The following is a 12,333-nucleotide window of genomic DNA, read 5'->3' as shown; positions in this document are numbered from 1 at the left end:
GTTTCCTTCCTTTCACAAGTATCATTTCTCAGGTGGAAGCCGTAAAACTGCGGTGTGTGATTTTTTTGGTGATTAACTGGTGATTTGCAGTTAGTTGTGAGTCATTTCTGTTTTCTGTAAATGTCATGAAATAAGCCTGTTTTTGTGGCTAACATTATACAGTATATAAGCTGTATGTATAAGTCTATTTTCGGGCTCAAGGTTCCGAAAATCCAACCCACAGAGAATTTTATTTCTGCCATTGCTGCTGAAAGCACCCAGGTGACCTTGCACATTGCCAGGGCTCCATACAGGATGTTGGAACCCCTCCGGTCTCCGGAGAGAGCCGTCAGAAAGATGCTAAGAATAGCAGGCAGGAGGATGTGAGTCCGGAGCTAAAGGGATAGCAGGGGTGCCCATCCCCCCTGCTGTATTGAGCTGCTCCATTGTGAGATCACTACACATCACCATAAACTCTTCCTGTCATCCTTCATACCTTCAATGCTAATGCCTCAGCATCTGCTGAATATGCTGTTTTCATCTACATGGAGAAGTATTTGCCTCTACTATTAAGGAGTCTGGATTTAGGACATTAGGGCAGTGGAACAGAGCAATCACAGGGCTCAGAATTCACTATATTACAGACAATCCTTATGTCTATAAGCTAGTGAGAAAGACTTTCCTTTCAGCTACAGTATATGGGTCACGTGCTTGTTTGTTTTAAACCGCTTTGCTCTGATGAGTTTGCCTCTACAAATAAATGTTATGCATATGCAGTTTTAAAGAGGGCTTACTGTATGCTTCTGAAGCTTTTCCAATATGTTTTTAAAAATGCAAGATGAGAATGTGGCTTTTGAAATGAGAACTGGAAATATTTGAGCATGTTAAAGGGTTTATCTTTAAAATCAATATTCTTTTTTTATCATATTAGAAATTATTTCTTAAAGGGAACAGATAAGAATAGACAATAATTCTCATGTTTGATGTATATTTGCAAATGTGTATTGTAAAGGGATGGACATATAATGCAATTTTACTTAAAATGGTTTTATATGTTTTCTAAAATAAAAATATATATATATTTCATAAGTATTTTACAATACCAATGTACCTGGATGAATAGCCAATAAAGTGTAAGGTATAATGTAGTAAAATCCCCATCGTGTGATATGTTTAATATATTATTTTATATCATTTGCATATTTTGAGTGCCAATTCTTTAAGGATACAAAAATGTCAATAAAACATTAGAGGTTGTTTAAGCTAAAACCTTTTATAAGGGGTTTATAAAGACTACTGAATGATCAAGGTTTGATTTTCATCTAAATGTAATAACTGAGAAAAAAAATCTGGCAACATGTTTTATTAAAGTGATTAGCAGATCTAAATATTATTACCAGATGTTGGACAACATCTCAACTCAAGTGGTTTGGCACCTATTGTACTAAAGCAAAACAATTCCTAAATGATAATGCATTTCAGATTGCTATTAAAATCAATTTAATTTGTAATCGGATACAAAAGTGACAAGGACAGATTGATGTAAGGGAAGTGCAATAATATATTTAGGTGGTTTGATTGTGGGAATTAAGGCAAAATGCAGGATACATGCAGTATTTTTAAAATTTATTTTCCTTGCCTTCCCATCCCATGACCAGTTATGCAGCAAGCGTTCTCTATGTGTTTAATGTTAGTACTCGTTTGTATCGTAAATCCTTTTCTGAACTGCAAGGTTTCTAATAAAAGTGTCATTTCAGCTGATTCCTACAGGAGGTACTTCACCAGGCAGGTGATCATGGCTGCCTGTGTCCCGGTGACATCTTAAGTGTCAGCTATATTTATTAAATCAAACAGTTCTCAGACGTACATTCACATTCCTGAAATAGTTCTCTGAACACCAAAGGTTGACTGTTTATGTAGCTGTTTGCCTTAAATGTGACTTCAGTTGGCTGCAGCAGTGCTGTGGCAAATGGTTAAGAGTGTTGTCAGGAAAAAACAAACTGTTCACTTTCACAGTAGTTATCAACGTGTATATTACATAAACTTGTGAAATTTAGTTAGTGAAATGTAACTGCGGAGCAAGATAAGGGTGGCATAGTGGCGCAGTGGTTAGTACTGCTTCCTCACAGGGTGGGGGCCCCGGGTGCACCCTGTGTTTGAGTGGGTTTCCTACTACAGTCCAAAAACATCCTGGTATTGGCTTCTGGGAAAATTGCCCCCATGTGTGAGTGTACCTTTGTTTGTGTTTGTGTGTGCCCTCCAATGGACTGGCACCCTGTCCAGGGTGCACCCTACCTTTCTTGGTAGTCCGTTGCTTGCTCTGATAGACTCCAGCTCCCCCACTACCTTATATTGGATAAAGCAGTTAGAAAATGGATGGATAAAATAAGCACTTTGTAAGTTTTGTAAGATTTACGGTATGAAAATATAGGGACCTAAACAATCTGAAGGATCTCTTAATTGTTTGTTTTTTTTTTAATCTGTGGAAATCTTTTCCTTATTTACTGTAAGTCGCATGAATATAAAAGGTGATGCTTCCAGTCACTTTTTTTAAGGAGTTATTTTCTGGGTTTTTTTTTTTTGCTTGCAGTTCTATGTTTAAAGGTTTTCTCCTCCTTCCAAGCCCGCTTGAAAACTTTGCAGACTGGATACTCTCCACGGGGCCTTCGAAAAGACAGTCTAAATGAGATTTTTGTCTCTCTTCCACCCCTGCGTCAGTCACTTCTCTTCCCAGAATGAGCTGGACAGATAAAACTTGTTTTCTAGCCCAGGGGCAATCAGTCAGCATTAACTTGACAAACCATGTGAGGAAACCTCCAGAAACATGAAAGGCCTTTTACTCCTGCGTATGAGAAGATTGGGTCCCTTCAGTCTAGCTTGCTGGTTAATTACGAGTGACGTAAGAGAAAGGAAACAAAAGCAACGACCCAGGTAGAACACACTAACGAGCAGCGTCCTTTTAATTATCCTGTTTTTAAGAGCTTTCCAGTTCAGGCAAATCACGCCAGTAGCTCAGGGAGGGTTGAGTTTGTTTTTTCAGTTTCGTTCCGAGGGCTTGTAATCACCCTCCCTACAAGCACATACTGTAAGCCAAATCATGCCGTTTTTTGCCTGGCAGTCTCCTTTTTAAAGCTACACAGGCTGAAGCCTGTGTCGTGCGCGTTCTATGTCCTATGTTGCTGGGCAACTGTCGGAATGCAAGGTGATAGCCTGTATTTTTGGCACATGGTTTATTTCCCTGACGCATTCTGCCTGTGATTCTGTTTTTTCTTTCCATCTCGGTTTTGAGATGGTGAGGGGCTGGGTGGGTTAACTTCACTGCGGGCTTTCATGGTGTGAATATGCAAAAAGCCTAGAATGAGGCCCCAACCTGAAGGAATATTTGCAACTGAGATTTGTGGGCGGTGAGTGACAATGAATTCACTGGTGGAAGGAAACTGTCAGTTCCGTCTCGCATATATAACCTCAAAGTTAGCAGCCGCAGACAGCTGCTCTGCCTTTATTAGGGCTCACCAGCAGGGCATGCCTTACTGGAACTGCTGAAATGTGTGTATATACTGCATGTGCCTTTCAGGAAACACCTTTCAGGGTTTCAGGGTTATAGTTATAGTTCAACAGCAAGCAGTCACATACAGTATAAATGCTTGTTTCACTGGTCTGATTTAGCTATGCTTTGCTGACCAGATCACAAGCTGTGCTGCAGTGATCTGGAGAAGAGGAGTGATAGACCATAGCAAATCTAGCAGCCCTGGCGAGACCTTCATGCAGCTAGGGTAAACGAGGAAGGCAGCTAACGATGCCACGGTGTGTTTTGTTCTTCTTTGAGAAGCTCCCTTTCCCACCTTGCACGAGCACATGGATAGAAAAGGGCTCCATCTGAAAACAAAAGAGAGGAACTGAATTAGGAGAGTGTTCAAGGATGGTTAAAGAGGAACCGAAGAAAACATTAAGTCCAGGAGCATTTAGGACCGAAAAAAAGAGAAGGGAAATCTTCTTTACATACAGAGCTGTGTGTGTGGAACACATCGTAGAAGCCCGTACCCTGTAAACCTCTTGCAAGGTATCTGGCTTGTGTTTTGTCAACAGGCTACTCACCATCAAAGGTCACTTGACTTGGAAAACTCAGGACTTCCGATTGCTTAGTTTTCCCAGTAGCTGGGTTGTAAAGATGTTTATTGTACCAATGAAGCTAAACATGTTTTGACACTACTTTAACTTCAAACCGCCCTGCAGATTTATTCAAAGTCAAATATCAAACTTGGCCCATTCAGCACTTTGGCTCATGTAAAACCTGAACTATCTGTGGAAAGGGAACCTTCTCAGATTCCTCATCCTTACACACTTAGGAGGCCTCATGGATCGCTCAGCGGGATCCTCAGTGCACCTGGCAGCTTCGGAGCTGCAGTGTCTGAGCCAGCGTGTTTTGAAGCACGTCATTCTGATTGCGCACATCCATGTTTGATTCAAAAGGGAGATGGCATTTCATGAAAGCTGAGCGCAGTCGATTCGTGACAAGCAGGGTGGCTTTAGCGCGACCTCCGAGAGCCCGATGTGACTCATCGCTGCTGCCATGTCATAAACATCTAATAAGGGCAGTGTGGCTTCTGAGAGAAGAGCTTCGACACCACCCTAGTGACCGACCCGTTCCAGAGTGTTGACTGTCAGGAGACATTCGCTGTCGGAGCTTGAGGAATCGCACAGGAAAGAAAATCCTCCCTCAAAGTAAAAGAGTGCCAAAATATCTTGGCTGGTAAATATTTTATTTCATTTATTAACACTGTTAGTTATTGTTTTTTGGAGCTGGAGGTTGATAAAAAATCCCGTATGAAGAATTTAAGCGTTGACAGAAAGAAAAGAAGGAAGAAACTCTTCAAGTACCCAGATTTAGAATCATTATTTTATATATTATATATTATATCAATCACTCTTAAAAGCCCCTGAAATAACAATGCCCTTTCTACAGTCTTATTGCTGATGGTGCTTTGTATTGTGAAGAATTCTAGATGTACTATGTGATCTTTTTTATTGCTAACATAGCAGTATAGTATTAGTGTAAAATCTCTGATATGAAGGTGTATAGATAACTTTTCAGGTGTAATGATTGTAACATATAATGTACAGAAGGCTTAAATATTGCATGTTGTTGTTTTAGTGGTTTGACTGGTGGTGTAATATCTCCCACATTGTGCAAATACAGTAGATTCACCAGATGCAATACTGTATATCTTTCTACTTTTTGTGGTGTAACCTTAACTGTATTGCACTGATGGCTGCAATAACACTGGGCCCAAAGAGGAAGGTACTGTTTCCTTTTTTCTGACTGCCCAAGCGAATGATATAATTTTAACACATTAATTAAAACCGTCCTAGGTGACGAGGTCTGTCTGCCAGCAGTCGGGAGCAGCACATGGCTTCTTCCTTTCCCCCTGCATTAGCCTGTTCCTGCTGAAGCCAATCAGCCGAGTTAATCTAACTAGCAGGAGCTCAGCGCCCAGGGATGAAGAGGAAGGGAGAGAGGGGCAGGCAGGCAGTCGTATTCTGCCACTGCAAAGTCGGTTACAGTGAATTTGCTACAGTTCTGGATTTTCCGAGACTGTGACTCTGTTGGCTGCCAGCTACAGTGACTGCAGATTTTCTGCACAGAGTAGATTAAAAATGCTGGGCTCTTGAGTGTTGTCTGAACTACATTTGACCTTGTTCACTTTGTACTTCACCAGCTTGAATAACTGTAGTTAGTCCAACACGCAAGTGGACTAGATCACGACAGTATCATGGAGTACTATAGTAAACGTGTCATACAAGCATTTTATTATGGTATATAGTCTTCCCAAGCAGAAATCATAGGAAAACACAGTAAGACAATCTGAAAATGAGCATTAAACTACCATAGAAAAATGACAATACAGTATAAGAATAACTCAAGCATGTAATTGAAAATGAAGAGCACCTGTGATTGTAATCACTGTGAAAATAGACTATGTGCTATCAGCCTGTTTTCATGGAATCCACTCTCCATACTGATTAAATTCTATTATGCCTACAGCAGCACTGGTATTGCAGTTCCAGCTAGCTAATGAATTTATTGTTGTAAATATGTAATTTTCACTTGTAATTAATTTGTGTAAATAATAGATTCTCCAAGTTGCCCTTAATAGGTCAATCATGATATAGATCTTGTCCCAAGGAATTTCTTGATATATTTTCCATGACTATTAGTCCAGTGAAAGATGGGACAATGCCCTTGTACGTGGTAGGAACTACCACATGGTTAGTGTCCCGTCTTCCTGCTGTTCCAAAATGGGGAAAAAAATACCCATGCTGTTCCCATTCAAGACCAATATGTAGAGTAAACGTGAGAACCTGTTGATCAAGATGCAAAATCAATGAAAGTAAACAGGAAGGACAAATCAATTTTGAAGAAAAATGATAAAAAGTGTTTTATTTTAAGTTCTGCTTTTCTAATTGCTAAACTAGAGGGGCCAATTACATACGTCTACAATATGGCCTACTTAAAACATTTTTGTGGTTTCTGTGGAGAATTTACTAAACTTACAGTGTCAGTTTTCTTACTTTTTTGTATAGCAGGACTTATGCCAGAACGCAGCCTGTCATTACTAAACCATGACTGAGCCATGTTCCCCTCACATATCGCAAGAATATTGACAGGACATGGTTCTGACCACAGCAGGAAAAAAGACACACCTACTGTATGCTTGGTCATCATCTGAAAATAACATCAGTGGGACTCTGGATCAAACTGTGATGAACAAAACTGTAACATTGTCATCCAACTAGATTAAAAACATGGCTGGGTGTTCTGACAGCCCAGTAACGCTGCCAAATATGACACAAGAATGGAGAGCAAATCTCACCATCATTTTCTTGAAACCAGGGATTGTGGTAATGTGTATCCTGTGGGTGTGGTGACATCAAATTAAAGACATTCAGAACACCCTGCCAGTGGGACCGTTCTTGAACTGTGTTATGTCTAAAAACAATCAATACCAGCTGTCATGCTCGTTTCTCACCTCTGTGTCACTTGCGACACCCACGCGGGACAGATCTTATTCACAGTATTCTTGTCAAGCCTGGTCAAATTGCAGAGCCTTGCTCCAAATTTTAATCTGTGCCAGTTGTTCCTCTGAAAATGAGGCAGATCATCATTTCAATTTAAAAAAATATTGTCAAACCATTAAAATGTAAAATTAAAGGTATTGCTCAGTTAGACAGCTCCAAGCCATATTTCTATTTCAAACATATTTGTTATGTTCAAACATGATACAGAAAATAATAGTATTTGGAAGCTTACTTAATCTTCCTATCAATGGCTGAATTTACAGTCATATTTTACAAGACCCTTGGAAAGTGTCAAAAGCTTTTTGATTTCTCTTTCGGCATTTGATAGGAGCTTTAGAATCGTGCAATAAGAGAATATCTGTCCATTTTCTTCATTTTCAGTCTGGATTTTTCATTTACATTCCAATCAAAGGTAACAAAGAATCTTAGCTGTCCAGCTGTCCAGGTTTAATCCTCCTGTCCAATTTGCATGAGCCTGCTATTGGTGTGAACGTGTCTAAGGGTTTTATAATTCTGTGAAATTCACCTTGGAAAGTGTCAAAATCTGTTGTGGTAGATTTACCAGACGAAACAAACCACATGAAACATTCCACAGAGAATCAGAACATGAGCAGAGAACCATGACTAAAAAAACTTTATACATGGCTACATATAAGCAAAAGCATATCAGCTCTGCATTATGTAAGTAATCACAAAGGCATTGGAGCGTGTATATTAAAAAAAAATAAAAGGTAGGATCTTGATTTTATTTTTTCAGTATTTATTTGTTCAACGTTTAACAAATGGGTCTGTGAGTCTAGTCCATAGCAAAGGAATGTTGCATATTTGAATTATTTGTGTCTGTGCTGGTTAAAATGTCTTTGTTTCTCTTTCCTCAGGGCTTCGATAGATGAAGTGGAAACTGAGGTGGTGGAGATTGAAGCAAAACTAGACAAGGTAAAGTGTTTTCAATGAGTCAATCTCCGCAACTCTGCTTTGGACTTTGCAAAATCACCTAAAAGCTTGCAGAACTTTCCAATGCATTGCAGTCTGAGGCTAAACACCTTGATCTTAGGTTTCAATTTCCATTTTCTGTGTTCTGTACCTGCGTTCGAACAGGTTTTGAGCTGGTGTGACTTCTTGAAATAAGAGCAAACTGTTGCCTGTTACCAAATTTGCTTGTGAGCACATATCGCCAGAAAATTAGCTTGTGTGAACAATAGGGTGTTTAAAACATGCATGTATTCAGGTGGGTAGCTGCATCAGCATGCTTAGGCTGAAAAGGAACATGTAATAGGTTTATTCCCTGCTGAAAAGAGAAGAAAGGAAACATGTGTTTCCTTTCTTCTCTTTTCAGCAGGGAATAAACCTTTACTTGTTCCTATATTCAGTGATGACAGCAAGGTTCATGTGGCAGTCCAGAAAAGACCCAGGCACAAACCAAAATCATGTGATTACAAAGGCATAAGTAACCCTGTGAAACAGTGGTAGAAGTCTGCAGAACTACTTCGAAACAGAAATGATCACATCCGTCCATTTTCTGACTGCTTCTCCAAATTCGGGGTCACGTGTGTGTCAGAGCCTATCCCAGTAGGCAACGGGCACAAGGCAGAGTACACCCTAGACACAGAGGACACCAAACACACACTCACACTAGGGCCTGTTTTCCCAGAAGCCAATTAACCTACCAGTATGTCTTTGGACTGTGTTAGGAAACTGGAGCACCTGCAGGAAACCTACGCAAACTTGGGGAGAACATGCAAACTCCTCACACAGGTCTGGAACTGAACCCAGGGCCCCAGTGCTGCAAGGATTGCTATCCACTGTTAAATATATTTGGTGGATAATTAACAATATGCTTTGCTTTTTGACTTGTCTGTCCTTGTATCTACATACTAAATGCCGATGAATATAAAAATATCAAGTATTTGTGAATATGCAGTTTTCATTCAATGCTCAGACCCTTTCACACAAATGAAAGTTACAAACCTCATGGTGATGATAATTTACACTAATACAATCTGTTTAATTGGTGGAAAGCAGCTAGGCATGTGCCAACGAAGAACTAATTTCTTTTTAATGAAGTCGATTTACTTTATGGCTGCTTGGAGTGTCTCAGTTGGGATATAAAATTAGGGAGTAGCTGCTTCGATGTGATTCATAGCAAAGCCCATTGTTAGCACAGTGTAAGATTGATGTAACTGGCATGGTATTAGCTAATGTCAAATTATAGTCTCCCCTCAAGCCTGTGGGATTACTTGCTTAATATCATGAGGACTAGGCGTAGTCTTAACATCTCCAGTAAAAAAGTAGCAGCCTTCCAGACAGCCTTTGGCATTATAGATCACACATGTTGCTGCAGTTAAGAGTCATCTTTGGATTTTTTAATTATTCTGACGAGTTTTTAACATAAGAGATCACAGCCAAGACATCATATATCTGTATGTGGGTGCAGGGGTGCATTTTGTAGGCTTGTGTCTGCTTAAACAACTTTCCTACATACAATATGTCCCTGCCCAGGCACCCAGCAATGACTTTTCCTCCCATTACATCATGGTTAGGGAAAAGGTGTTTTTCTAACACCTCGAGTAACCCCGGCCTTGAGGATACACTCTCAAACTGAACTTTATCACCAGGAGAATTAGTTTGTTTTTCAAATGAGTGGGGTGGCCTTCAAATTTGTAAACTTGTCATAATTTGAACAGTGAAAGGGTACAGGCACTTACTGACCAAGGTGTACTTCTTTTGTTGAGAAGTGCAATTCTTTATTTTTTTGAGCTACACTAATTGTTATTTAGAGCTGGGTTTCCCTGCCGTGTTTTTGTGATTTCCAGTGTCTGCTTGTTTGTGTTCCAGCTGAGCTCTTGATAGTTTAATTGAACCCCAATTTTAACGAATTATTCTAATAATTAGGCCTTTACAAGTTGTTTTCAGTTCTGTAACAGTCAAGAGATTTCCATTTGCCTAACATTTTCAAATCTCTTGTTTTCCGTGGACAACTTGAAGGTATAATTTTCGGGGCACAAATTAAAGATGATAATCATATCATCAGCTCAATTAAAGGTTTAATCAATCAACTGAGCATGCCTTTCACTAATTAAGAAAATCAGACCCTGGGGTCATTTGTTCCAAATTTGAAAAGACCCATGTAAGTAAATATACACTGGAAAATAAATTAGACAAAAACAACAAAATTATATACAAGCTAGAATTGTGTGTCATAGGTTTCCAACACTCTTATCTAGTAAGTAAGATATGTAGCAGGTAATAGCAGCCTGACAATTTGTTTGTCCACAAAGACTTTACAGTTAATTTGAAGATTTTCAGTACTATAAAGTACTGCCTTTGTCAATTTTGTTGGTTTGTCCCAACAGATAAGTGCTTTTTCCATGACAGCACATTAAAAACAGCAAAGAGGAGAAACGCACTTTGAGATGTGTCCCCGAATACTCTCCCAGTTGGGTGGAGATATACTGTATTGATTTTGACTAACAGCCTTTTACAAAGCTTCTATCTTTCAAGACCCCCTGGAAATTGAATAATTTACTAGTAGCAATATTGTCCTCCTTTTTAGTGTAATGAGACAGCCAGCTGCTTCACTGTAATGCTCATGATGTCACTTGTCCATCTGTTCCTGTGCCCTTGAATTAAGTCTCTCCTCAAAGAAAGTCTTTCAGTCTGGATTGAATGGGTCACCACTCAATATGCCCTAGATATCTCAGACACCTACATCATCATAGTGGTTGCCCAAGCTTTTTTCACTCCAGAACTCTCCTCCCATTGTCTGAGCACTTCTGTTCAAGGTTTTGGGGGAGCCAGAGTCTATATGGGCAAGCAGCAGGCACAAGGTGGGGTACACCTGGATCAGATGCCAGTCCGTCACAGTGCACACAGACGCACACTCTCACCAGGGCCAATTTTCCCAGAAGACAATTAACCTACCAGTTTGTTCTTGGGCTGTGTTACGAAACTGGAGCACCCTGAGGAAACCGCAGATGTGGGGAGAACATGCAAACTCCACACACAGGTCTGAAACTGAACCCAGGGCCCTGTTGCTGCCAGGATTGCTATCCACTGTTAAATATATTTGGTGGATAATTAACAACATGCTTTGCTTTTTGACTTGTCTGTCCTTGTATCTACGTACTAAATGCCGATGAATATAAGAATATGCAAGGATTGCTATCCACTGTTAAATATATCTGGTGGATAATTAACAGTATGCTTTGTTAAGACCAGAGCACTTGGATGAAACACACGTGAATACAGGGAGAACATACAAACTCCACACAGACAGCACCCACAAGGCAGCAACGCTGACCGTTGCACTGCTGTGCTGCCTGTTCCAGAATTATTTGCTCCTACTTTTCAGCAAGTTCCAGTAAATCTAAGCTGCAGAACTAGTGAAAAAAAAAAAAAGGTTTGACCCATAGCGGATTCGAATTCAAGTCTGAAAATGATTTGCAGGGTTTGGCGAGCGTGTACAATACTCTCGGCAGTCAGTTGCGATACGGGTTATCATTGGCAGTCTTCTGGGCTCGACTCGTCAGTTCCAGTCTGCTCACAACGTTTCAACTTTTTCAAGGGGCGGAACTGCTGTTCACAAAGTTTGCATGACAATTCAATTTCTGGAAGCTGCAGTGGATTTTCAGTCTTTCTCAAGCTTGCTCACTATGCCTGCGGTTTACCTCAGTGAAATTCTCTCAGAGTGATACCCTTTCATGTCAGGCAGCATGTAATGGGATTTCAGGAAAATACAGTCGATTATTCAATTATAGCCAAGAGCTGTGAAGGCCACATAAGAGTTACCTATAAGTAAGACGAGGCCATGTTGCTCATCTAGCAAGATTAATTGATCCAAGAATATCTTTTTACGGTTTTGTGAAAGCCGTTCAGCTTCATCAGCATGGCTGGGTAGCTTGTTCCATGCTCCCAAAACCCTTTGGGTAAAGAAGTGCTTTACACTTCCACATAGTTTCCACTGGTACCTGCTGGTTCGTGTTTCACTGTTCATTCAGAACAATCCCTCTGGGCTGACTTTATTGCCTTTGAGGTTTTGTGAAAACATGCCACAGCCATTGCAGTAATATATTTTCCACAATGGAGTGACCAAAATTAAACACAGTATTCTAATAATTATAATAATTGCTTACACTTATATACTTTTCTGGACACTCCACTCAAAGCGCTTTACAGGTAATGGGGACTCCCCTCCACCACCACCAGCGTGCAGCCCCACCTGGATGATGCAACAACGCCAGAAAGCTCACCGCACATCAGCTCTTAGTTGGGTGGAGA

General features: G+C 40.2%; 1 protein-coding gene across 7 annotated transcripts in view; it reads left to right on the top strand.

Moving 5' to 3' along the window:
• The window catches only part of acap3a (ArfGAP with coiled-coil, ankyrin repeat and PH domains 3a), a 174,374-nt gene that overhangs the window by 54,414 nt on the left and 107,627 nt on the right, over positions 1-12,333 (top strand). For all 7 annotated transcript variants that reach the window (XM_069184052.1, XM_069184049.1, XM_069184050.1 and 4 more), the window contains exon 2: positions 7,935-7,992. In XM_069184052.1, coding sequence (XP_069040153.1) covers positions 7,935-7,992 — 58 coding nt within the window. The remainder of the gene's footprint in view (positions 1-7,934; positions 7,993-12,333) is intronic.

The sequence above is a fragment of the Lepisosteus oculatus genome, chromosome 25 (genome assembly GCF_040954835.1).
Source record: "Lepisosteus oculatus isolate fLepOcu1 chromosome 25, fLepOcu1.hap2, whole genome shotgun sequence".
Classification (NCBI taxonomy): domain Eukaryota; kingdom Metazoa; phylum Chordata; class Actinopteri; order Semionotiformes; family Lepisosteidae; genus Lepisosteus; species Lepisosteus oculatus.
This window is presented reverse-complemented; position numbering and strand designations above follow the sequence as displayed.